This window comes from Anoplolepis gracilipes, chromosome 9, assembly GCF_047496725.1.
Source record: "Anoplolepis gracilipes chromosome 9, ASM4749672v1, whole genome shotgun sequence".
Taxonomy (NCBI): Eukaryota; Metazoa; Arthropoda; class Insecta; order Hymenoptera; family Formicidae; genus Anoplolepis; species Anoplolepis gracilipes.
Genome location: NC_132978.1, coordinates 10,316,709 through 10,341,634, shown reverse-complemented (window position 1 = coordinate 10,341,634; position 24,926 = coordinate 10,316,709). Strand labels below are relative to the sequence as shown.

The 24,926-nt window shown below is 35.7% G+C and overlaps 1 protein-coding gene across 2 annotated transcripts in view; it reads left to right on the top strand.

Annotated features, from left to right (window-relative positions):
* LOC140669792 (uncharacterized) overlaps nt 1-24,503 on the top strand; it is a 72,731-nt gene extending 48,228 nt beyond the window's left edge. Inside the window, exons 2-9 of one of the 2 annotated variants that reach the window (XM_072899907.1) lie at nt 841-906; nt 4,324-4,466; nt 5,934-6,151; nt 7,386-7,612; nt 8,659-8,979; nt 9,227-15,257; nt 15,849-16,134; nt 16,480-24,503. In XM_072899907.1, the coding sequence (XP_072756008.1) occupies nt 841-906; nt 4,324-4,466; nt 5,934-6,151; nt 7,386-7,612; nt 8,659-8,979; nt 9,227-15,257; nt 15,849-16,134; nt 16,480-18,052 (8,865 nt within the window). In that variant the 3' untranslated portion in view covers nt 18,053-24,503. Of the gene's footprint in view, nt 1-840; nt 953-4,323; nt 4,467-5,933; nt 6,152-7,385; nt 7,613-8,658; nt 8,980-9,226; nt 15,258-15,848; nt 16,135-16,479 lie in introns of those variants that run through there. The other variant, XM_072899908.1, reaches the window with a different exon arrangement.
* Nucleotides 24,504-24,926: the final 423 nt, after the last annotated feature.

Below are 24,926 nucleotides of genomic sequence, written 5' to 3'. Positions count from 1 at the left end.
TTTTTGCGGAAATTTGGTGCATTGGTGGATGAAAGTAGCGTCATCGTGTCTCGTATTATGTTTATCCTATATATCGAGATTTTTCGCTGATCGTGCAAAAATGTGTTCTCTCTCTCTCTCTCTCTCTCTCTCTCTCTCTCTCTCTCTCTCTCTCTCTCACACACACACACACACACACACACACACACACACGCACACACACGCACATATATACGCACACACACCTATCGGGGAATCTTGCGCGCGCTATATACCGCTCGGTATTCCGGATACACGATACATCAGGCACATTCGCGGGGAATTTGTGGGCGACGTGTCGAGTACGTTCCTGAATATATACATTGCTAGGAATACCGTCGGCGGTATTCCTGCGAAGCGTCGCGACGTCTCTCAACGAGGATGACATTTCGGTCTTTCTCTCTCTCTCTCTCTCTCTCTCTGTCTCTCTCTCCTTCTCTCTTTTTCTCCTTCTCTTCTACTCGGAGTTACATCGATGTTACAACGATTTCGTATTTATATCCACCGCATAATTTCAATTTTAAATACGACTGACAATGAGTTTCAATCTTATTTATTATAATAATAAAAAAACTATCTTGATTATAGACTGTAATATACAGACGGATTCTAAACTACGTCATATACTCTATATTTTTGATTGAAAAATACTTTTTTCCTGAAATTAAATTTGTATTCTTTAAGTGCTCATATAATATAATGCATTAATTATTAAATATTTTATATGTAAAGTTTAATTTTAATATAAAATATAATGATATATTAGCAAAAACCACCTTTTACTTCTGAATATTTTTTAATCTCTATATTGTTTATTTACAGCTGCAATCATCAACGACGCACAGTGGCCCATTTGTGAGCTCCAAGGGACAAGAATATCTTTTAAAGGTAACATTAGCACAAAATTGAAGAAGAGATGAATTTTATAGCTGAGGTAATTTAGTTAAATTTAGTTAAATTTATTTCTCTAAATTAATATTTAGATTACCAATTATTCAATTTATATTTTTTATTTAATTTATGGATTATTTGAATCTTTTATTTCTTGTTTTCAATATTATTAATTCTTGTGGCAATTTTTAACGTGATAGATGCGCATCATGAACATCATGAAATATTCTAGAAGAGAGAGAACAGAATAATATTATATGATATTAAGATTTTACGAGATAAATAAGAACTTCCATATTTTCTTCATCTCTTCACAGAGAGAATACCTCTTTCAAATATGGTGAAGAGGAATGTTAGCAAACAAAGGAAAAAGCTTTTCTATGCTTGATGATAACGTTATAAGCACAAATGTAACAGAATGCTACATAACTTTAATTAATAATTGATAAAACACAAGAAAATTCTCTCTCAATATTATCATTAATGTTATTTATAAGACTGTCATAGTTCATATTTATTTGCAATTTATATTAATTATTACTTTTATGAATTTTTATATTAATATGGCAAAAAATATATGTATGAATCATGCAGTTTCCATTGAATTAAAATAAAAATATTTTTAGGAATTTTCGTAACATTGTTTTATTTTTCATAATGAAGAAATGCTTACAAAACACAAACACATAGCTTGGCCGTGTCTTTTGCATATATAGATGGCACTTTGCGAAAGAGATGCATCAATTTGTAATTAACAAAAAACTGATAAAAATCAAGGCATTTATTTGACTAATTTGCCAGCACTATGCCAAATTCATTTTGATTGCTGGATATTTGCGACTATTACAAAATCTTATCCTGTCTAATATGTTTATGATAGTAAATCGGATTCGCACAAATCTCTTTGCTGATGTTTTTCACAGCTTATACGACAAACTTTTATCCTGTGGACCATTTCATTATAGTCTCGAAATATTTCAGGCAAAAAACGAATATCTCGATGCACCAAGCCTTACTCGAATGCAATATTCTTTTTATAATATTAATACATATATATTTTTCCATATGTGCGTGCGTGTGTGTGTGTGTGTGTGTGTGTGTGTGTGTGTGAAATTATTTAATAATAAATATAATTAAAACACGAATTTGAAGCAATATTGTTTTTCATTAGATATAGATATATATACTGAATTTAATGCAGATTGAATATTATTGTTATAAATAATTATGATTGAGTAATTACTTTTTATGATGTAATTAGTTACAATCACAATGGAGAAATTAACTTTTTTTTTTGAAACTTGAAGCTAGCCAGGAGCTCTATGAAATTGTATGCAATTAGTTTCATGTCAAATTTTCAATAAAGAAGATTAGTGTTCTTTTGCAATTCAGATCACTTTTTTTGTACGATTTTGCGCAAACTTTGCACGCCATTGCTTTGAATAATGTGATTCCTGAATAACCCCGCAGCTTTAACTGCGTTATCAATGCTCCGCGAAACTATATGGCCCTAGGTAAACATTGTTTGCTGAGGGAACGTCGCTTCAAAGTCTTCTAGATAAATGTCAACGCTTGTTACATGCGACTGCGCTTTTCCTCAAAGAATAAATAAGCGCACAAATATAGTAGGATTTCTTTAACCCGAAAATTTTAAAAAATTTTTAATAACCGATGTAATTGATTTCTGCATTAATAATACACAAGAAGTTTTTGTTTTAAGATTTTTTTGTAAGATAGTTTTCTTTTTTTTTTTAAAAAAAGGAGCCTTAAATAACTTTTTGCATTTTTAGATGAAATGTTTTTTTTATTTTTCTTTGTTTCTTCTTTTAAGTAATTTTAGTGTAATTTTTTTGGCAGCGTTTAAAATTTTAGAAATTTTTGTTTATTTAAATTTTTATAAATCTTTATCGCGAGATACATGTCTATAATAAATTAGAGCTATATGTTATATCTTACTAAAAAATATATAAGAGTTCCTCTCAGATTTTCAAGGCATTTGGGAAAAGGTGGTACATTGCAAAAAGTACATTTTCTAAAAATTTAAGTATGTTATAAAAGGCCATTAAAGAACTTTAGACTTTTATCTGAATCGATTTTTCATATATCTCACGGTTTCGATGTTATTCACTGGAAATGAAATATACCAAGGTATCTTTGATAGTTCTCATTTCAACTCTTACGAGAAATTATTTGTAAAAAGATATGTGTCTCTCATTTTATAAACTATCTTACAATATATTGAAAGCTCATTAAATTGATAGGAGAGAGATGCTTCCATACTTCTTTGACAATATTACAAATAAAATGCATATTGCATTTGCATTTACATTATTGCAAAGAGTCAAAGTAACTGTGAAATTTTTAAAGTGTTTTTCCATCACACGCGATAATATTGTATTTTTTATTTAACACACACTTTATCGTTAACGTAAAATTGTCAGGTGTGCTTATACAATATCGATCGACACTAAAAGATATCGTTTTTTAAGGAACACGAATATTATGAGGTTATGCCTTTTAATATATATTCCGCTTTTTTCGCGATTGGAAATTTTGTGCTTCTTTTTTGTGCTTTATCGATTATATTGATACATGGTTATTTCTTTTATGTTATTCACATCTCTCAATATTCTCTTAGTTTTTTAAATCATAATTTAATATGTGATCAATAATTTGATTTATTAATATTGATTAACTATAGCTCAGTGTCTGACCATTTTATTTTATCTTATAGATTTAATATGATCAATAATTTGATTTATTAATATTGATTAACTATAGCTCAGTGTCTGACCGTTTTATTTTATCTTATAGATTTTAATATTTAGTGTAATATTTCGAATCTTAGATTAATAATACTTAAAGTATCTTGATGTAATGAAAAGGAACTTTAGACTTTTATCTAAAATATATACATAACATTTTTACAAAATCAAACAATTTCACACACATATATATATCTTGGTTTTATAAATTTAATTTATTAAATGAGACAGAGAGAGAGAGAGAGAGAGAGAGAGAGAGAGAGAGAGAGAGAGAGAGAGAGAGAGGAAATAGAATAGAAATATGAAAATTGGAATTGAAAGCTGGGAGATACATAGGATATTTAGGTATACATTTGGTTAATTAATTACTTTAAGGCACAAATATTGATTATTTGCCGTCTACAAATAGAGAATATCTGTGCACAAATATAGGTTGTAATTAGATGGACGAGGAAATACGTTTTCAATCAGAAAAAGTAATCTGTATTTAATAATATTGAAATTTCAGTGCAATGTAAATATGGAAAATGTAATATCATCCTAGATATCTCATGATGCATCTCGTACATTCATACGATGATTCTAATTTTTCCATTTCCATTTTTCGATGATTTTCCGGTTTCTTTTAATCGGTTTCTTCTTTTCGCAGGGCCTCGAGGCGACACTAAGTGACAGCAAGAAAAAGTACACCGACAAGGTGAATGCACTTCTGTCAGCGTGGGAGTATGTCACCAATTATATTCCTGCGGCACCGCCCGAGGCCATCCAGTCTGTCATAGAATGGGCTCACAGGTGAGTACAAGTCATTCATCGATGGTTGCAATTACGCAGCTGGCTCTCAATTAATGGCAAACTCGCTTCGTGAAGACTTAGGGAAAAGAGGGTTTCAAAAGTAGCACTATAGGAATATATCAGATCATATTGTTATATATCAGAATCATTTATCAAGTTACATCGTTGTTCAAAAGAGCTATCATAATTCGTAAATTATAATTGTTAATATAAAGACCTTTTATGTAAGAAATCTATATTCTGATTAAGAAATATGATAAATCAAGCTTACATAATAAACGCCAATGATCCCTTATTTTTATTGCTATTAATTTTTAAGACTTTTTTTAAAGAATTATATCGAATGAATATTTTGGAAGTGTATGGAAGAAAAATTCTTTTAGCTTTTATCACATTATTCTTATTTTTGTTATTCATATATATTATTATATATATTATATATAATTACTTAACTTTAACATTTATCAAATTGTTGAGTTTTATTTATTTTTGTCACTTAATTTTAGCATTATTATTACATTATAAAATATTTACATATGCATATGACCCATTTAACGGGTAATATGTATACTCGACTTTTTTTTGTTACTACTCGGTCGGAACTTTTTTCGACACAAAGGTAGCATGTAACGAGTTTCGATGTAACAGCGTCATTCTACGGCAGATGAACGTGACGGGAGAGAGAAAAAACGCGAGAGGGGGAGGGGATAGAGTGAAAAAGAGAGACCGACTGCACTGAGAGTAATGAATCTGCACGTATGTAGCACCGTCATACAAACGATCCTGGAATTTTGAATAGCAATGCGACGCAAATTCACGTTAACGTGACAGGTATACAACCGAGACACCTTACAGATACAGGCTGGTCCGGAAAGGATATACGAAAATATTATTCTGAAAAATTATTCTTCGTGAAATATTCTTCAGTTGCTTCCCCTTTATCGAAGATCTAATTAGAGAGCTATTCGATATTGTTTTTGACGCGAATGTATTAAATATACTCATAGACGTGAATAAATAACGAAATTTTGTTTTTTGTTTAATCTAGTGGATATTCTTTTTATTATTTTATCATTGTCAGTACAAAATCACAATAGATTAAGGAGATTGTGATTTCCAAAATAGTATTTAAATTTTAAAAAGAATGAACATTTAATTGAGATAAAATAAATTATTATTTTCTTTCTGTTTCTCGTTAATACTTATAAATTAACAATGTAATAAATTATTAATGATGAACTAGAAATAATGAATTTTAAAAAAGGTTGTTTTAAAATACTTTAAATATATGGCGTTTCTGATTTTATCTAATTCGAGATACAGACTCCTCTCTTCTCTTTTGTTTTAATATTCTCACAATGTTTAGGCGGGGGTGTCGTAAATAGAGAAGTAAACGAAAACAAGTGCGCGCAAACACGTTCTTTTACGCGTCGCAACTCACTCACGTTGTTGTCCTCTGTTGTGCAGACATACGTTGACACTGGTATTGCGCGGGGAGTGGCCGAAGTTAGCACCCGTCACCAAAACGCACCTCTCCGTAACACTACAGAGGTGTGCGTCTCAGCTGGTGCAACACCCCGCTGCGCCCAGGTGTACCGCTCTGCTGGCTCTGGTGAACAATCCATGGACGCATCCCATTCTCACCAGTTTACTTAACGAGCAACTGGATTCCGAACATGAAGAGGGTAAGAAGAGACGAAGTATATGTTAATACCATTGAGTCAGCCAAAAGGTCTTTTTGTCTTTTCTTTTTCTTTTTCGACAATGGTTGACTCTAGAGTCGCGTTATGTGAGTACATTTGGCTTCGGTTTCATGCACGTATATGTAATTTGAAAGTTGACATTTTAAGATATTAGTAAAAAAAAGTTTGAAAATGAGTTGTTTATCACGTTTGGTATAAGTTTAAAAATGAAAAAAAGTAATAATTCGACATATATTATGTTTTATTATTAAAAATATTCGAATCAAATATAGATACATACCATTACCTTTCTTGTAAAATTAATAAGAAGAAATTGAAAATCTGGAAGTCTGCAAAATCTAGTTGAACTTTTTTGTGAAAGAAAATAACAAAAGATATCTAAAAGATATTAGAAAATAATCAATAATATAATTTAATGAAGTTTTAATTTTACATATAAAACTTGTTCTTTGAATTTTTTAAAAAGATAAAACTTTATATTTTATTACAATATAATCTCATTTGAAATTTAAACGAAAGTATGATGACTTCGTTAATTTTATAGTATTTTGTATTATCTCTGTAGAAAAATTATTTAAACATTTATGTATGTTTTTTTAATTATGTAATGAAAAGGAATGTTTTTCCTTTATGTGTTATCGCGTTTAAATATCAAATATTTGACGATGTTATCAAATATACTGAATATGATTGCAACTAATAAGATTATCCATGAGTTGTAATCTCTCTCTCTCATGTTGAGTAAGAGATGAGTCATAGAATAACATGTGGCATGATACTTCTATATAGCAGTTGCATATATGACAATTGCTTGTCTTTAATACATTAGATCTTTAATTGTTCTTGACCAGTAACAAGTCATTTTATTTGTTCAATTGTGCTTCTTAAATTCTTTAACTTGTTATTAAAGTATCTTTACGATCCTCAATGAGAATGTTTATTGCGAATTCACTGAGAAAATTAGTACAAGTTTTTTACATTTATATATTGTTAGTATAATTTTATCAAGAAACTTTTACCAACTGTTTTTTTTTTTTTTTTCGTGATATTTTTCATTCACTTCAGATTAAATTGCTTGCGGTACTTGAGTAAATATTTCAGTGATTGAATTTAATAAGCGAAGATGAAGAATTTTAACATCTTTTTTTTTGTAAAAAATTGATGCTTTGTCACCGCTGGATGATTTATTAAAGTGGCACGTGTGTCGTGATTTTAGAATTCTGTTGTTCGGAGCAAGGCGAGCTGCTGACGATGAGACTGAAAATGCTCTGCGAGGACCGCTGCGAGGACATAGCGGTGAACCTCGCCGCTGCGTGCGTACGCTCCCTCAGACGAAGCGATCGACTACGATCGCTCTCGGAGTCTCATCACGTCCACTACATGATCGACGTGTATATTATCCTCTTGTACAAAATGAAACGCACGCAAGATATTTTCGCTCAAGTAAGTATCGATTGAAGATATCCGATTATTTTATCCCAAATCCCGTTTGGTCATTCGCTTAAAATCAGGATTGGCAAAGTTCTACATTTTTTTGATAAAATCCATACCGATGGTGAAAACTAGCAAAAACTAATATTTTTTATTAAAAATGTAAAAATAAATAGAAAACATTTTTTATCGATATTTATTGATTGAGAAAGTATTTTCTAATTTAAGCTTTATTCAAAATAAAATCCGTAATATATTAGGAATTGACATAGCAAATTAAACAAGTTTGTTACACGATGTTAAAAGATAAATGCTAATCTATATCGATAAAAATTTTTAATTCTGTTACTATTACAGTTTTTTATTAAACTAAAAATTAATATAAAAATTAATAATACTTATATATATATATATATATTTTTTTTTTAATTTCTTATATTAATTTGAATTAAAAAAGACTTTATTATTATATTGATTTCATTTTTTAATAAATTAGTAATATGATATTAATATGATATTCATTGATATTAATTAAAGCAAAATATCTTTTTGCATAAGTTATATAAATATATTTTAGTACATATTAATTATTTTTATATTTTTTGCCAGTTTATTATGAATAAAGTTTAACACAACAAAATCTGAAATTTACCATAATTTTTTCACTCACTAGACTTTTCCAGCCAATCTTGTTTAAAATGTAAATATTCAAGAATTTCTTTAGATTCTCGAATTTCAAAAATTCTTAAACTAATTTGACTCATTTAAATAACTAGAATTACAACATTATGACATCTAACATTTTCGAAATGTGGAAAATATTAGGTTACTCAACCATCTCACAGTCACATTGATTTATTTACTTATTTTGTGAAAAGTTAAAATACAAGGCTTTGTAAAATTAAGCTATAAATATGAAAAACATTTTCTTAAATCAATTGAGTTTATTAGAATTATTATGCATAGTGTATTCAGAATTTCTTTGCAATCGCAGACATGCATGTCTTGCATTATATGAATTCTGTCATCCTGGAATTCATAACTGGGCTTTGTTACAGTTAAAATTAATGGACCTCAACGACGGGCTTGAATTGGTCCAAAGGCTTAGCGGTGAAAAACCAACCAAATATGGAACGACGCGAGTTTGGAAAAATTCGATAAAGGCGGCAGAATTGGTCGCGCAATATCTTGTTACTGCCGGGATGGTTCGACCGATATCAGAATCGGGTGCAAATATTTTGGAGCAGATCTTAAACTCTTGGGCGCTATTACACGCAAAATTGAATGACGCTACTCTACCCGGCATGATTAGGAAATTAATTGAACCCGCGGAAAGTGCTCAACATATTTATATCTTCTGTGCAGTACTTGCAAAACATGTAAGTAGAGATTTAATTAAAAAAATTAAAGATCTTAAAAGTATATGAAAAATTAAAATATTCTTTTTATTTACTACTTTTTTCTTCTTATTGAAAGAATAAATTTATAAGAATAAAATTATACATACATACATACGTGCATACATATGTGTATATATTTATATATATATAAAGAAATTAAATAATAATCTAATAATTAAACAATTTTATAATTAATAAACTTAATTGACTTCTTTTTTAATTGCAGTTTGGCGAGAAAATAAAACCTTTGGTGATCGAATTATATATTAGAGCGCTAACAACGGACATGAACGAGCTCGAAAGTCAGAAGGCAAAATCAGACAAGGATAAGGAGCGCGAGACCGCTAAGCGTCTTAGTACGCAATTCCTCAAATTGGCGGACGTAGTAAATAGTAATATCGGCATCGCCAAGGAATGCGTCCTGACGGCATTCTCTTTACATCCTACCAGAGCTTGCTACGACAGAATAAAGGAATTAGCAGTGGCGTGCGGAAAGGCCAAGGAAGATGGCGTTTCGCAAGAGGAGGAAATCCCTAAGAAAGAGGAACCTGACGTTAAAACTGAAGAGAAAAATTCAAGAGAGGATGATCTTCCTACATCAACTATCAGGATCGACGTGAAATCCAAGATAATGGGTAATGACGTCAACACCAGCGTTGATAACGTCACGGAGACATTTTCAGCACAGTCGTCAAGTTTGATAGTTTCGGAAACACAACCGTCGTATCAAAATTCGAACATCGAAAAGAACATAGACTTTCAAAATGAGCACGTGACGAAGACGTTCGAACAAACCGATCAATTATTGAAAAGTCTGTTAACAGCGAAGAAGCTCGACAAGATGATGTATAATACGACAACCGTGGCGTCGACAAACGACAAGTGTACGTTACATCCAAAGCACGAACCTTCGTCCGATGAGCCGCTAAGCGAACTCTATTTCAATTGTGATGAATTTACTGGGAACAGCAAACTGAACGACGATAAATCACAAGTGAGCGAAGTCAGCGCGATACCGAGCAACAACAGCATGGAAAAACCACTAGATACATTAACTCTGATCAAGGACGAGACAGTGACAGGTTCGGCCAACTATGACGAGAAATCTGTGCCCAGCCAAGTTCTAAATGGCGAGAAACTAGGTCTTTCGCCACAACTATGTGACGATCTGGCCGTAGTACTGAATAGTCCGCGTTTCAACTTGCTCAGCTGGGTGCTAGATTGGAAAGAGTTGAAGAACTCGTGCGAGCAATATCTGGAAAATGCCGAAGAAATGCGCAATACGAATAAGGAGCTCAAATACCTGAACATCGATTATTCACAGTTCAAGGATTGGCCATCGGAGGACGACACTAAGGATATCTTTTTTGGCATCGAAAAGGGTTACGAGCAGTGGGCCGACCTGCCATCTGACAGTTCAGAGCAATTTGGCAGCTTTCAACCGGCGGCCGGCTACAAGCGCTCATCGACGCGTCGTAGTTTGGACGATACCACGGACTCTGACAGCGGTAGTGTACTGCGCGTGCGACGTACTGCACGAACGCGCAAGATCCATCGGTTAGAATCGTCTGAAAGTGATTACGATAGCGCCGAGCCTAAACCAAAGCGCTTTAGAGATAGGATCAGCTCGGTATCGGATAGCGACAGCAATACGCAAGATAGTCAGACTGATAGCTTAGGTAGCGACGGTTGCCGATTGGAAACTAAAAAGAAACCCAACAAATCGAGCGGCAAAGAATCCAGCAAAAAACGATCGAAGGCATCGAAACTCACCGTCGAATCTGTCTCGCATTTTCACATGCTAGTAAATGAAGACACTCGACGCACAAACACGCATGAGGATGCCAGCGGCTCTGATGTCAGCAGCAATGACATCATTACCCTTTTCTCCGCCGATATGGATGAAAACAAACGCGAGACGATCAAAGGCTCAGCATATACTGCTGCGGCACAGTTGATCATCACGACTACAGAAAGGCGAAGCGATCCGGCAGTGCTCAAATCTCTCAGGATGTACCGACCGCAGAATTCAAAGAAGAAGCCATCGAGGATCTCGCAGATCTTGCAAAAGAATCTGTTAAATAAGAACAAGGATACCAACAACGGCAATCGGGTGGATTGCACTGAACAACAAGGAACAAATAACATCGCGAAATTCGCACCGATGCTGAGCACGCTAAATCTAAATCCGAAGATTGTGTTGACACGCACAGACGAGGTTGACCGCAAACTCACAAACCGCTCCAAAAAGCAACAACGGCTGAGCAGCGGTGACATTACTAGCGAACTGATTAATATAAAGACGACGATGCCATTTTCACCGAACAGTAAGAACGTAATGACGTACCAGAAGAAACAAAAGGAACACGCCACGAGTGGTAAAAACAGTAATGCCAATGGTAAAAACGACTTAGACTGTTCCGTGGTAGTCGACGGCCATCGTCGTCTCAGCTCCGTCAAGTCTAATTTGGGTAAGACCAAGTATGATATTCTTGCAAAGGCCGTTAGGGATTCCGACATATTGACTAAAAATGTGCCGGGTATGAATTCGCTGGACATGATGGTGCCGCCGCGGCAGCGTTCTACGGTAAACGTTGTACAGCTTTCCAGGAGTGGCATTTCGCAGAGCCCAAGTTCTGCCACGGGCACGACGACAACTATTAATGTTAGCGGCAATACGCCGCCACGGCCCACGCGCACACCAAGCGTGGCTAGTAACCAAAGTAGCAGCGGTGGCAATAATAGCATGCAGTTACCCGGCACGCCGTCCTCAACAGGCGGCCATGATAGTGGCGTTGGTATGAGTCCAGCTGGCCAGACACCACCACTGAGATCATCGTCGAATCTCGGAACCCCGCCGGACGCGGTTGGCGAGGACGCCAATCAGCTGCCGGATGCTGCGTCGCCGACGACCATCAGTCCGACGATCCCAGCGACGACGATGACCACCAACAATGCCTCAACGATACATCAGTTTGATGCTGCTACCGCCGCTGTTATCGAATCATCCGGTACAGTGCGAACAATATCACAGATACGTCGCGCGAGCAATCAGCACAACAATCAGTCGCCAAGAAAATCACCTTCCTCTCCGTGTTCCACGGGTACGATTGCGATCATAACCACGACAATGACGACAACGACTACGACAACGTCTCCAGGAGGATTAGCCGCGACAGCCATCACGTCCGAGCCGTTAAAGGCCGTCATCTGCAAACCGGACGGCAGTTATCACATTACATCGCTTAATCCCAACCAGAGGAATCTTTTAGGCTTGCAAAATCTGGACGACGGTACTGGTTTTGCGCGACAAACAACGCAGCAGCAACAACGTGTCACAGACGCGACAGTCAGCGCGTCGTCTAATAGAAACGCTTACGATCGACTTACTACTTCCTCTGTGAAGAGCGCATCACAGTCCAGTCAGAATGCTGTTCTGCCCAAGTTTAATCAGGCCTTTCGCAAAACACTCTATACCATGTCAACTGATACGCCTGCAAGCGTCGCCAGCGCCCCAAATGATACGTCTCTAGGCAACATCCAACAAACGACAGCAGTCGCGTCCACACAAAAAACGACGACGAATCTATCAAAGGCAGTGCAAACATCTGTGCCGAACAATCAGCAACAACCACAACATCAACAACAACAGCAGACAAATGCTGGTGGCATTAATGTGCAATCGATCATTCCCAATCTGCAATTAGCCAATAGGCAAGTAGTTAATATTGTGCCAAGCTCCGGTAATAACGGCCCGGCAAACACCGCCATCAACTCGAATCAGGCCGCTAACCAAACAATCACGCAACTCGTACAGAATGCGAACTCGCCTAGCACTGGTGTCATATACACGCACAAAGTAATAACCAATAATCCGAATCAACTCAATATTATACCGACCATATCGCACACCAACTCGATACCGGGGAGAACTCCAGTGGTTAAACTTAACATCATTCGTCCGGTTAGTAGACAGATGACGGGAGCTATTCAGGCTGTCCTGACACCGAGACTGCAGCAACAACAACAGCAACAGCAGCAGCAACAGACTGTAAGAACAGATAGTCTAATTGGTTCTCCGATTGAAGTGAATAATCAAGTGAGCTCGACGACTTTGGAACAGTTACGGGAGTTTGAAAGTGTGTTAGAACAGGTGAAGGAGAGAAGCATTCAGCCGCAAGCTCACCATTCGATCTCCAACAGCGCGACCACGACAACCGTACAGACACAGACTACTACCCAGCAGACTCAGGCGAACAAACAACAGCAACAACAACAAATTTCCGTTAGCGCTCTAGCACAACAATTGATGATGCCTACGCAACCTAGCGCTAATAGCGAATCATTCGCCAGTAATGGTAATACTGTGACATTCCAGCAAGAATCTGTGTTTTCGCAGAAGGTTTCTGTAGCCTATGTAAATCCGAGCAGTGGTAACCAAGTTGTTACTGCCAAAGTGGCAGCTAACTCTACGCCAACGCCGGTGGTTGTGGTCACTAGTTATTGTCAACCGGCAGCGTCACCCGCATTAAGCGTTACATCACAGAGTTCATCGAGTCCATGCGTAACGCCGGCACCGGCGCCGTCCGCCGGTAAAACTCCTCCGACGCCACCGTCCGCTGTAGCCGCGGCCGCTGCCGCCGCCGCCGCCAAGACCGGCGTGAAGAAATCGACGCCAAAGACGGTCAAAACCAGCGCCACTAACACGTCCAAAGCGTCGCCGATACCAAAACCGCAACAAAAACCGCAAGAAGACGAGCAGACTGCCCAGCGGATCTACGCAATCCTCGACGAGTATGCTGAACAGTTGAGAAATTCACCGGATCTTAACAATAAACCGGCGCCTCGAAGAAGGTCAAATCCACCGACCAATCCAAGCCAATCATCGAAAAGAAAGAAGTCGAGCTCGAACAAGAGTAAACCAGTGGGACAGCAAACTTCCGAATTGAGCCCTAGTACGGACGATCTCGGCAGAACTATGGGCAGCGAGGATTCATCTAGCGGTGTTGTACACGTGCAGGATAGTCCGGCCGGATTTTCCGCACCAGAGGAACCATCAGGGAATGTCAATGCCAGCAGTCACGTAGCTGCGGAAGCGAGCGCGGAGGTGCGCAGCCTGACGAACGATTCGAACGATGGCGTTGAATTGAACGTGAAACGGCGTAATCTCATCTTTACGGAGTCGGGCCAACCGCGCACAGTAATCGTGCAGGAAGCGATACAACCAAACTCGGTGAGCGTCAGCGAGGCAATTGCAGTCACGAGCAAGATGGGCGGCGCATCGGTATTGATGCCGACCAGTATCGTGCTACCATTGGTAGCCAAGGGCACTCAATACACTATAGTATCTGGATCTAAGTTACTTGCGACAATGCCAACAACTGTGCGTGCTGGTGGCAATGCTAACACCTTGGTGTTACAGTCATTTCTTAATCAGAGTACCAAACTGATCACGCAGCCGAATGTTAAACAGATGAAAATGCAACCCACCTTGCAGACACTGTCGAGTAACAATCAGCTGACTGGTGCGCAAAACATTCAGAGCACGTCTGTAGTAATACCTCAAACTGGAAGCGCGCAATTCGTCGGAGAAACGGCCACGGCGACAGTAACGTCGCCAGACGTGAAGTCGAACGTGATCGCTGACCTGACGTTGAAAAATGAAGCGGCCGTATCTGTTGGCAGCGGGATCGCAGTTGAATCAGCAGCAACGAATACCGCCATCGTAGTGAACAAGAGCAATAATCCTACTATCAGCCTGATTGGCACTCGGACCATCAACGAGATATCAGATAATCAGCAGATATGCGGCGTCATCACTAGCAATCCAACACTGCAAGGCACAACGAGGCTTTTCAATTCGGGGATACATAAACTATCGACGCCTGCCACCCTGAAGGCGGATAATGTGGTCTGCATAGCGCCAGCGGCTGCTGCAGTCTCTCACCCACCAGACAAGAAATCATCTCAGGACGGACGGGAGATTCATGCTGAGAAACCGGTGTCTATACCAACAGGCGCTACCATCGCACTGACGTTTGCCTCGCAGACTGATGTGAACGCCATACTCAACGACGCTAGTCAGCAACAGCAAAAAGACACGAAGGAGACGTCTACCGAGATAACATCCGGCAGCAAGATTATTTCCCCGAAAAAGAGAAAATTCAATGATGTTATCGGCATACAGGAGAACATATCGCCGAGAACTTTGATTTCCACGAACATTGCCACGTCATTACAGAATAATACTAAAATTGGTATGTAGTCGAAATATTATTTTACACCTTTCTTGTGTGAGTATGATTTTTTTTCTTTTTTTGCACGACACATTTACACATTATTCTGTTGTAGTTAAAAACATTTTATGTAAAAGAATTTCTTTAATTATATTATTATTTAAGTATAGCTATCTATTGATAATTATATTTAATAATATAATTAAAAATCTATAGATAATTAAATTATACTTTACATAATAATATAATTAAAGAAATTTTTCTCAAATAAAATGTTTTTACAATGGAATAATGTAGTTATAAGTATATTATATAAATTATCCTATACAATTGTTTTATAATTCTCTATTGTTCAAATTTAAAAAGAAAAATTTTTAATAAAATTGTATTCTTAAAAGTTTTTAAGTAAATCATATAGAGATCTGTATACTTCGTATACTGTTATACTTACATTCAAATAATGTATAATTTCCAGAAAAATGAATGTCGATAAAAATAATACTTACAGATTTTTTGTTATAGAATATCTTACATCGCATAAATAGCATATGCTGATTTCGCAGATATACAATTTAATTTTTTTTTTTTTAATACAAATTATTCTTCTTATAGAGTCTTCGATTACCTCCACAAACAAACAATCTAGCGTCATCGACAGCACGACACAATTCTTGGTAACCGGTGGACCGAGCAGTTCAGATAGTCAAGAATCGTCTATGCAACAATCCACCGAAACAATCGACGGATCTTGCAAAGTCGGAAACGGATTATTGTATGAAAACGCGCGCTTACAGGAAGCTTGGGAATCAGAGGGAAAAATTTCACCCGACACGCCATGGAGATACGTTCCTACATCGATGAATACGCTGAGCAATGACTCGTTGAAAGGCTATTCCAGGTAACAATTTCATTTAACAAAAAAAAAGAATTTTGGTTCTACATATAAATATTACTTTATTTTACATATATTATTTTTATATAATTTAAATATTGTCAAACTTTTTAAAGATTCTTCAAAATCTTGAAAAATTTGAAAGATTTAATTTTGACTGACATATTCTTTTATTTACTTTACATTTACTTTATATCTTTATAAAAATGATTAACTTTATATAAATAATATTTGAAATGAATTAAACTTTACAATAAATAGATTACTTGAAAATTTCAGAGAGAGAGAGAGAGAGAGAGGGGTAGAGAAAATAGAAGAAAAGAGAGACTCAAAGACTATATTTAATTTCAGGGACAGTGACAACTCAGAAAGCGTGCTGCAGATCATCAACAAGGGCCAGAGCATCGAGATGGCGAGCGGGCAGATCTACCAGTCAAACACGAAAAAATACTTTATGAATCACACTCTAGATACTTCGTATTCCAATAAAAGCAACCTGATGAAAACGCAACTAATTCCTAGATTGGACCGGGAATTAATGCAGCAGAGGATAGAGAGAAAAACCGCAGCGTATGAGCGCGAACTTAAGTTGCAAAAGAGTTTATCAGAAGAATGCGAAGATCTGGGAGTCGACGAACCCAGTACCAGCGATCTATTTCCCGAGGCGGATTTGTTATTTGATACGAATCACTCACCGTCGTTCGATCATTCCTCGCAGGATGCGTCCTGCAGTCAGTCTTTGGGCATGAAGCCATATAATAGCTCGTATTTCCGGTCGCTAGACTCATCGAGCGGCAGCAGAGATGCTAGTCCGACGAGCGATTTCAAGTCAAACGAGTGTAAAAGGAGTATGAATCAGCGCGCTAGAACTTTGAAGGATTCGTTGAAAAGAGGCAAACGAGAAAAGGAGGATTTACAATTGGAAAACCCAGCAAAACATATGCGACTTACTCTGGACAATCTAAGTCAAGACGAAGCGTCGAACAGCAACTCGGACATCTCTAGACTATCGCCGACAAATCTCGGCTCGTTGGAGAACGACTCGTCGAAAGACATGAGTGGTCATCATCGCGTCAAACTGATCTCAAGGAGCGGTTCAAAAGAAGGTACACCTAGCAGCGTGTCCAGTATACCGTCTAACATGAAACTGGACATTGATCTGGATTCGGAATCGTTGCCACCCAGCATCAACGTTAACAATACATCAGCAGCGAGCTCAGGTGACGAAAGTCTAACTCTACTTAGCGGTAACACCGCGGATCACCATACTATACCATCACCATTATCACCATTAGCTGCGGCTGGGCCATTGTTATCCACGCACAAGTATACGTACGCCAACAAAAAGCGCATGTCATCCAAAATGCGCATGGACTCATATATGTCATGGGAGAGTCCAATGTCTGAACGCACGAGGTCCAGCAGCGAGGACGAGGACTCGAGCATCAGCGAGTCAATCAGCAGCCAACCGGAGGACAACGTTGCATTGAGTAATGGCTTAGAAGACAGTGTACAGACATTAAAATCCCTGTCCACTGATCGACGTTGCACCTACGTAAAGAAGAAGGATAAGCTACAAGTGAATGCGAGAGTAGTTTTAAATCGTACCGATCATAAAGCGACGGTGGCAACGCTTCCTAAGCGAATTCCCAAGACGGAATCGATAGCGGTAACAGAGTCGATGGTGGTGTCGAGCGACAAAGCGTCGGAAGCGTCTGAAGACGAAGCTAGTAATATCGTGCTGATGGAGCCGGCGGATTGCCGTGCCAGAAGATCCAGTTTGCGTGGCCATGTGAAGAAAGGTTGCGCGTGTTGCAACGGCTCGCCGGAACGACCGAAGAAGAAGACGACGACGACGGTTAAGTCGACGGATCACAAATTGAAGAAACGCTTATCGTCGAAACAGCCCGGTAAGAGAAGGTAGTCCTAGCGATCGAACGCTCGTATGAGCACCGCAACATGTTATTATATCATTAACGTATCATCATTGTCATTGATGGCTTTTGAAACAACACGAGCGTTTCAGCGCGATCGAAATTGGATCGACAGGGATGTTGTACTTCTCTCGCCGAGGAGAAGATGATTTGAACAGTAAATGATCTTATTCTCAAATCGAAAGATATCGATTGGACATGTTATTGTAAATATTAGAAACGCGCTTAGATGCGTGAATTACGTGATTTACCACATTTGCAACATTTGAAACATTTGACGGCTACATGCAGATTTAGCCGAAAGAAATATTCTCCGTGAGTTTAAATTAATGATAAATTAATGATAAATTTACGTTGACACGTTGACTTGCGTGCTTGCGTGTGTGTATGTGCATATGAATATGTATGAATGTATGTAAGTGCGTATAAGAGAGAACGGGTATAATAGACGTATGATTTATATTAGAGTTCTCGTCGATATAACAGTAGATCAATCCTTCTACCATTAGGTGTTAACTACGATATTAGATTGTAAGGTACAGATCATTTATGTATGGCAGACTTAGATTTTAAATCGTTAAGGACCGTTTAGCGATGCAATCTAGTCAAGTCGTTTTGTGACGAGGATGTGGGCGACGAGTATAAACAAATTATTATGGATGACATAAAAGAGATACCGTAATGCGATCGTTAATAGATCCCTCGCAGAGTAAAGAGAGAGAGCCTGAATTTATATAATTCAATCTACAGTATGTCTGTCATGACAAAGCTCTATTCCACGTTGTAACATGGTGTGGTCAGACTGAATAGACAAATAATAATAGAGTTCTCTTTCCGAAAAAAGATTAGAACATAGTAACAAGGATGTGCAATCTCTTTGGAATGCATCGTCTTTGCCTTTCGTGTAATGCTTACTTGTATCTGTATAACTCTATATATAGAGATGAAACTATCGTTGTAAATTCTCGGCGCTCTGCTCTTGCAAAGCAATCCTTGAAAAAAAACGGGATTGTTCGAACGATAAAAAGATATATATATATATATGTATATATGTATATATATATATATATGTATGTATATGTATATATATTTACATCCGCACAATTTAAGTGCAACATGAGAGAAAAGTAAAAAAATGAAATGGCAATAACACGTTCTATTGATCATTTTAATAGCTGTCTGTTGTAGCGGCCCGATCATACCTTGTTATGGTGCGTGCAAAAATCCAACAAATTGTACACAACACACAACAACATTGCATAAATAATTCATGGAAAAAAGTAATATAATATTTTATATATATATATATATATATATATATATATATATACATATATATACATATATATCTCGCTGCACTTTAGTACAAAAATGCTTCACTTTGTTTCGAATGAAAATGACATTTACATCGTATTAATATGGTGTGTTATCGTGAGATTGCTATCGTGTGAATGGCCGTAAATTTTGCTATATGGACTTACTCTAAACTTATAACTTATAAAAGCTCGTGAAAAAGGCTGCGTGGGAGTATGAGTTTATCCAACGTTTTGTTGTAATAATTGCAATTAACGCTGATATCCATTCCAAACTTTTACTCGGCACGCGAGATATATATATATACATATATATACATATGTACATATATATATATACATATATATACAAATATATATATATATATATATATATATATATATATACAAATATATATATATGTATGCATGTATGTATATATACACATATAGAGAAAACTCATTGCGATTTGTTCTTTCTCTCTTTTTCTGTTCTCTTTCGATGTTGCAAAAAAATTGTAGCTTCAAGTAATCGAGGTATAACTGTTCCTGCGAATAGTGTCTCATTACGTGATATGAACCAAAGTAAAGACTCTGTTGAGAAGGAGATGAGAGAAACGCGAATAATTGATGTGGTAGATGAACAGCATTGCACACGTGTAGAGTATGTAAATTGTATTAGACTAAACTCTATACGCTCGTTTTGTTTTTTCTTGTTTTTTTTCTGTAGAATAATAATTTAATTATTTTTTCAGTAGTTTTATAAATATTATTTACAATTAAGGAGATCAAAAACTAGACACTATTATTATACATGTATCTAATACAGAAATTACACACAATCAATCACTTGGCACTAAACAGCACTAAACTTCTAATTTTTCTTTAATAGTCTTTTATATGTATGATTATGAAAAATTAATTTTATAAAAGAAATATATAATTATTTATATATTATTTATATTATAGTGATCATATTTTTTCTGATGAAATAATAATATAAAAAAATTTTTAAATGCTACAATCTTTTCAGTCGATTTGGTTTTAATTATTATAACTTATTTTGTATATACAATCTGACAATGAGTATAAGTAAAATAGTGATCAATATAATTTTCTATTCCAATTTTTTTCATAATTTACATTCTACACGTATGCTAACACTGCGAATAAAATGACTAATATCCTTTTTCTGTGATTATATAATATAATCGCTTTGCTAAATGTGAATAATTATCACGTTCCTTTTGATTCGTTCAGTTAGTAGTTAAATGATGAGTAAAAAAAATATCTACCTCCTCCGCTTAATCCCTTTTTAGTTTATTTTGATTATAACAATTCTCTCGTGAGAGCATAGAAGTTTGAACATCTATACGTAAAAACATCACTCGAAACGTGATAGTTTTTGCTCGACAGCATTTTATTTTATGGTGTAAAAACGCGATATGCATCGAAAAACAGTACTTTGCCGCTATTTCTTTTCTTATAATATCTGCAATTATTTAATCCAAATCAATTTTTATTTTATACGATTTAAAGCGTTAAAGTATAGATCTCGGGAAGAAAGATTCTGTAATTAAATATGTGTAAATAAATATGTTGAGTAGTATTTATGTTAATTTTGATATTTGCTACAGGTACATAATTAAAAGGTACAAGTTTTTGATGAATACTATTGCATTAATCCAATAATCTTATTGTAGCATGGCCTAGAGCATTTTCCAGTATTTTGTTTATATTTTTATTCATCTATATTATGAAATCGATATACATATATTCAATTTTCTTCCTTCTCACGACAAGAAGAAGAGTGCATTTTTATTTTGCGTTAAGCGAGCCGGGTTTCGACCATATTGAGTTATTTTATTTATTTTTATATTAAAATTAAACTTGTGTATAATTGAGCTGATCTATAGAGAAGAAAAACATCTCTTAATTAATGATTTAATTTTTAATTTAAGAAAAGTTATTCTACAAACATTATTTGAATTAAGTAAATTGATCTCTGGAGAAAAGACGTTCTTTTTTTCTATAGATTGTCTCAATTTACATTTGCATCTCAATTTTATGTGGCATTTTCTTCTACGACCTTAATATTTGTTCACTCTTGATCGTGAAAAGCGTTTCTTGAAAAGAAAAAAAGAAAGAAAGAAAATCGCGTTTCTACCGGAGCCGTTTGTATAAAGTTCAGTCTATTTATTCTCATGCTAAAGATAAGAAGGCGAATTATATCTTCCTGTATATTAGAGAGAGAGAGAGAGAGAGAGAGAGAGAGAGAGAGAGAGAGAGAGAGCGAGAGAGAGAGAAAAGAGAAGAAAAGAAAAGGTGCGCAAAGAGAAAGAAAGAGACGAAAAAAAATACGGAGAAATGTCAAAACGGCATGTCTTCGTATGCATGTATAAAATTCCGAGCGAATGTCTCATACCAAATAGAGATGCGTATTTTTTGAATGAGACGTCTCTCCAAAAGAGAGATATAGCTTCTAGCTCTCGCACGCTAGATATATGCGTGCGCGTACACTCGATTCGTCGGTGATAGTCTGGCCTTTCGCCACCCAATTTAGTCGTACCAATCGCATTTATCATAGAGGGATGTGTAGTCTTTGTTGTTAAGGCAAATTGGGGATGGAAGCAAGAGAAAGAATACGCGAAATTGTTTAAGAAGCAAGGATCATGACCGTATAATTTCGGTGAGTTCAATTCTTGATGCTGAAGAAAAACCGCCAAATTGTCGCTTTTCGATTATCATCATAAAAAAAAATCTTGACTTCACCTAAATTTTATCGGTTTTAGATCCTATATTTGAGGCAAGAATTTCCAAAGCTAAGCTTCTTCAGGTACTTAAAGAGAAGGGAAGAGAAGAAAAAAAAAAATGATAAAATTAATAAACCGCTTTACACTGGCCGTTAAGCGATAACTTAAGAGTTTTGTATCGTATGTTTGTTAAGACTACTGTTTTTTCTTTTTTTTTTTCTTTTTTCCACTCAACACTCTACCAGTATTCGAGAGAAAAAGAGCGAGCGAGTGAAAGAGAGCGAAAAAGGAAAACAAGAGAGAGAATGTGCGAGTGTTATACGTCACTTTAGTATCATTAAAACGAGCGACGTATATAATAAAAACGAAGGGAATAAATATGCTAATGCGAGCGAATAAAGGGTGGAGAAAAAAAAGATGTAAAATGAAGAAGAGACTCGGAAGGGACAAGCAAACGGCCATACGTTGCAAAATGTTCATTCATTAAGCTACGTAATGTCGTTTAGCACAAATCAGTCGAAACATTTTGAACAATCGGAATAAGTACTAAAGTAAAGTTCGAGTAAAGAACCGAGAGAGTACGCGAAAGAAGTATATAAAAACGTGACGTAAAATATTAATTAATGAATGGAGAGACCGGACGGAGACCGGGTACAGTCATCTCCGAAGACGCGCGAAAAAAAAAAAGAAACGCTCCAGTGTACATAACGCGAATAATAGAAGAGACGAGATATAATCACATTTCGCAAGAAGGGAACATTTCTAGGTACGGTACATCACCGCTATACATATGCACTGTAAGAAAATTGTATCAAGTGTCTCTCGAGAGCGATGCGAAAGGGTGTTCCTTCATGATATATTTCGCGAGAAGGGACTTTTCTCTGAATTTGAGTCGCGAAAAGGTTTATATGTAAAGGAAATTATTTGCTTCCCCATTCTTCGATTAATCGATGATATAATGATTACTTTATTGAAGATATATATATATATATATTTTTTTTTTTTTTTTTTTTTTTTTTTGACGTCTATGCACACAACGTTATCGATACTATCTGTTGTTATTTAGAAACAGCGATATGTATGTGGCAAATTATTCTTATTATGCGACATAACATCATATTTTTTCTTTGTCTAAAAAAAATTTAATCTTATTCTTTCCTTTTTTTTTAAATTTAATATAAGACATTTGATACCTTCTTAAATAAAATCCGTTCCGCCGATATTTGCATGTATATTAAGCAAAAAATCGATGCACAAATTGTGACTGACATGGGAAAAGTTTTCTGTATAATGAAGTAGTGACGAAGCAGTCTGTCGTATTTTGCTCGCAAAAAAAGAGGACGCTCTGTAAATAGGGCTTTATTTCGCGAAGCGACTTCGCAACTTTTTTCATCGTATTGCGCTTTTTTTTATGAATCTTTAATTCGTAGTTGAACTAATGACTAAGTGCAATGTCTTATTTCAGACCTTGTGTTTATATAGCTTTTACATGCTAAACGAATAAAATTCCGAGTTACATGGTCAGATTTGACATTAAATGCGCGATAAAAAAAATATAATTAATTTTCCATCAAACTCATTAAAACTAAACTGTAGTGCGATTAAAACTGGTCTCTTGTAGTAAAAAATTTTAAACATCTATTCAGAATTTAGAATAGTTTGTATTCTTGTAATTATTTTTATGTGTATTATAATACCAGTGTAGAATTTTGTTTAGAAAATTTTTCTAAAAGCTAACAAAAAATTAATAATATATATTTATATATATATTACTTTTGTGTATATTAAGTAATTATACATATGTCTATGTTATAATATTGAGAGAAATGTGTTTTTGCATTACTGCTATCGATAAAAAGTTTACAAAATTTATGTACGTTACGAGAAATTAGAATTTAAGCATTTGTGCAGTTTTTATCCTTAATACTTTACAGAAAATGTACAGATAAAGTGCGATGCGAAAAGCTGCAGAATCGTTTTGCGATAAAAGGGTCGAATTTTAGAAATGTACCATGATCCACTGGTGGAAGTTGTAAAATCGCACACAGCAGTAGTCGCCCTATCCTATGGATTTTATTTCTGTGGAGATTGTAAAGGACGAAAGAGAATGATGAAAATACTCCGTGGATATGACTGTACAGCGTATTAACTTGTCCGGAGATACATATATCGAGGATCCTTTTTCAAAACTGAAGTATTAAGGATTGCATATTGTACATAAACAAGACATATTTTCTATATAAGGAACGTCGCTCGGTAAACAGGCCGATGGCTCGAAAAAATACTGCAATATTATGATAATTCTTTCAAGCGGTAGGATAGCCTTTAATCGTTTTATGTAATGTAATGATAGAAAGAGGGTCTGGCAGAATAAAAGTGAAAGTTCTGTATTTAAATATCTTGTCGGTGTATATTCATTCACATATACAGGTATACACACACACACACCACACACACACACACACACACATATATATCGCATCGTCAAGATGTGCGAGCGATTTAATGATGATCAGGAGCATTTAATTGTAACTATATAGTTCGGAGAAGCTTTGGATCGTAATTTATCGTTACATAACAAAAATTATACTACAAATCGGCCTTAAGTTAATTGATAAATAATATCGTCTAAGTTGCATGCAGGTGATTTAAAAACAAGATTTCTTCCTATATATCGTATCACGAGATAGAGAGTAAAAAAACTGTGCAAGGGAGAATTTTGAGATTTGATATTTTAACAAGTAATTTTTTTGAACAAGTTCGATTATTCCTCTTAGCATTCTGATATTAATCGAATGATCTCAAAATATGGGACTTAA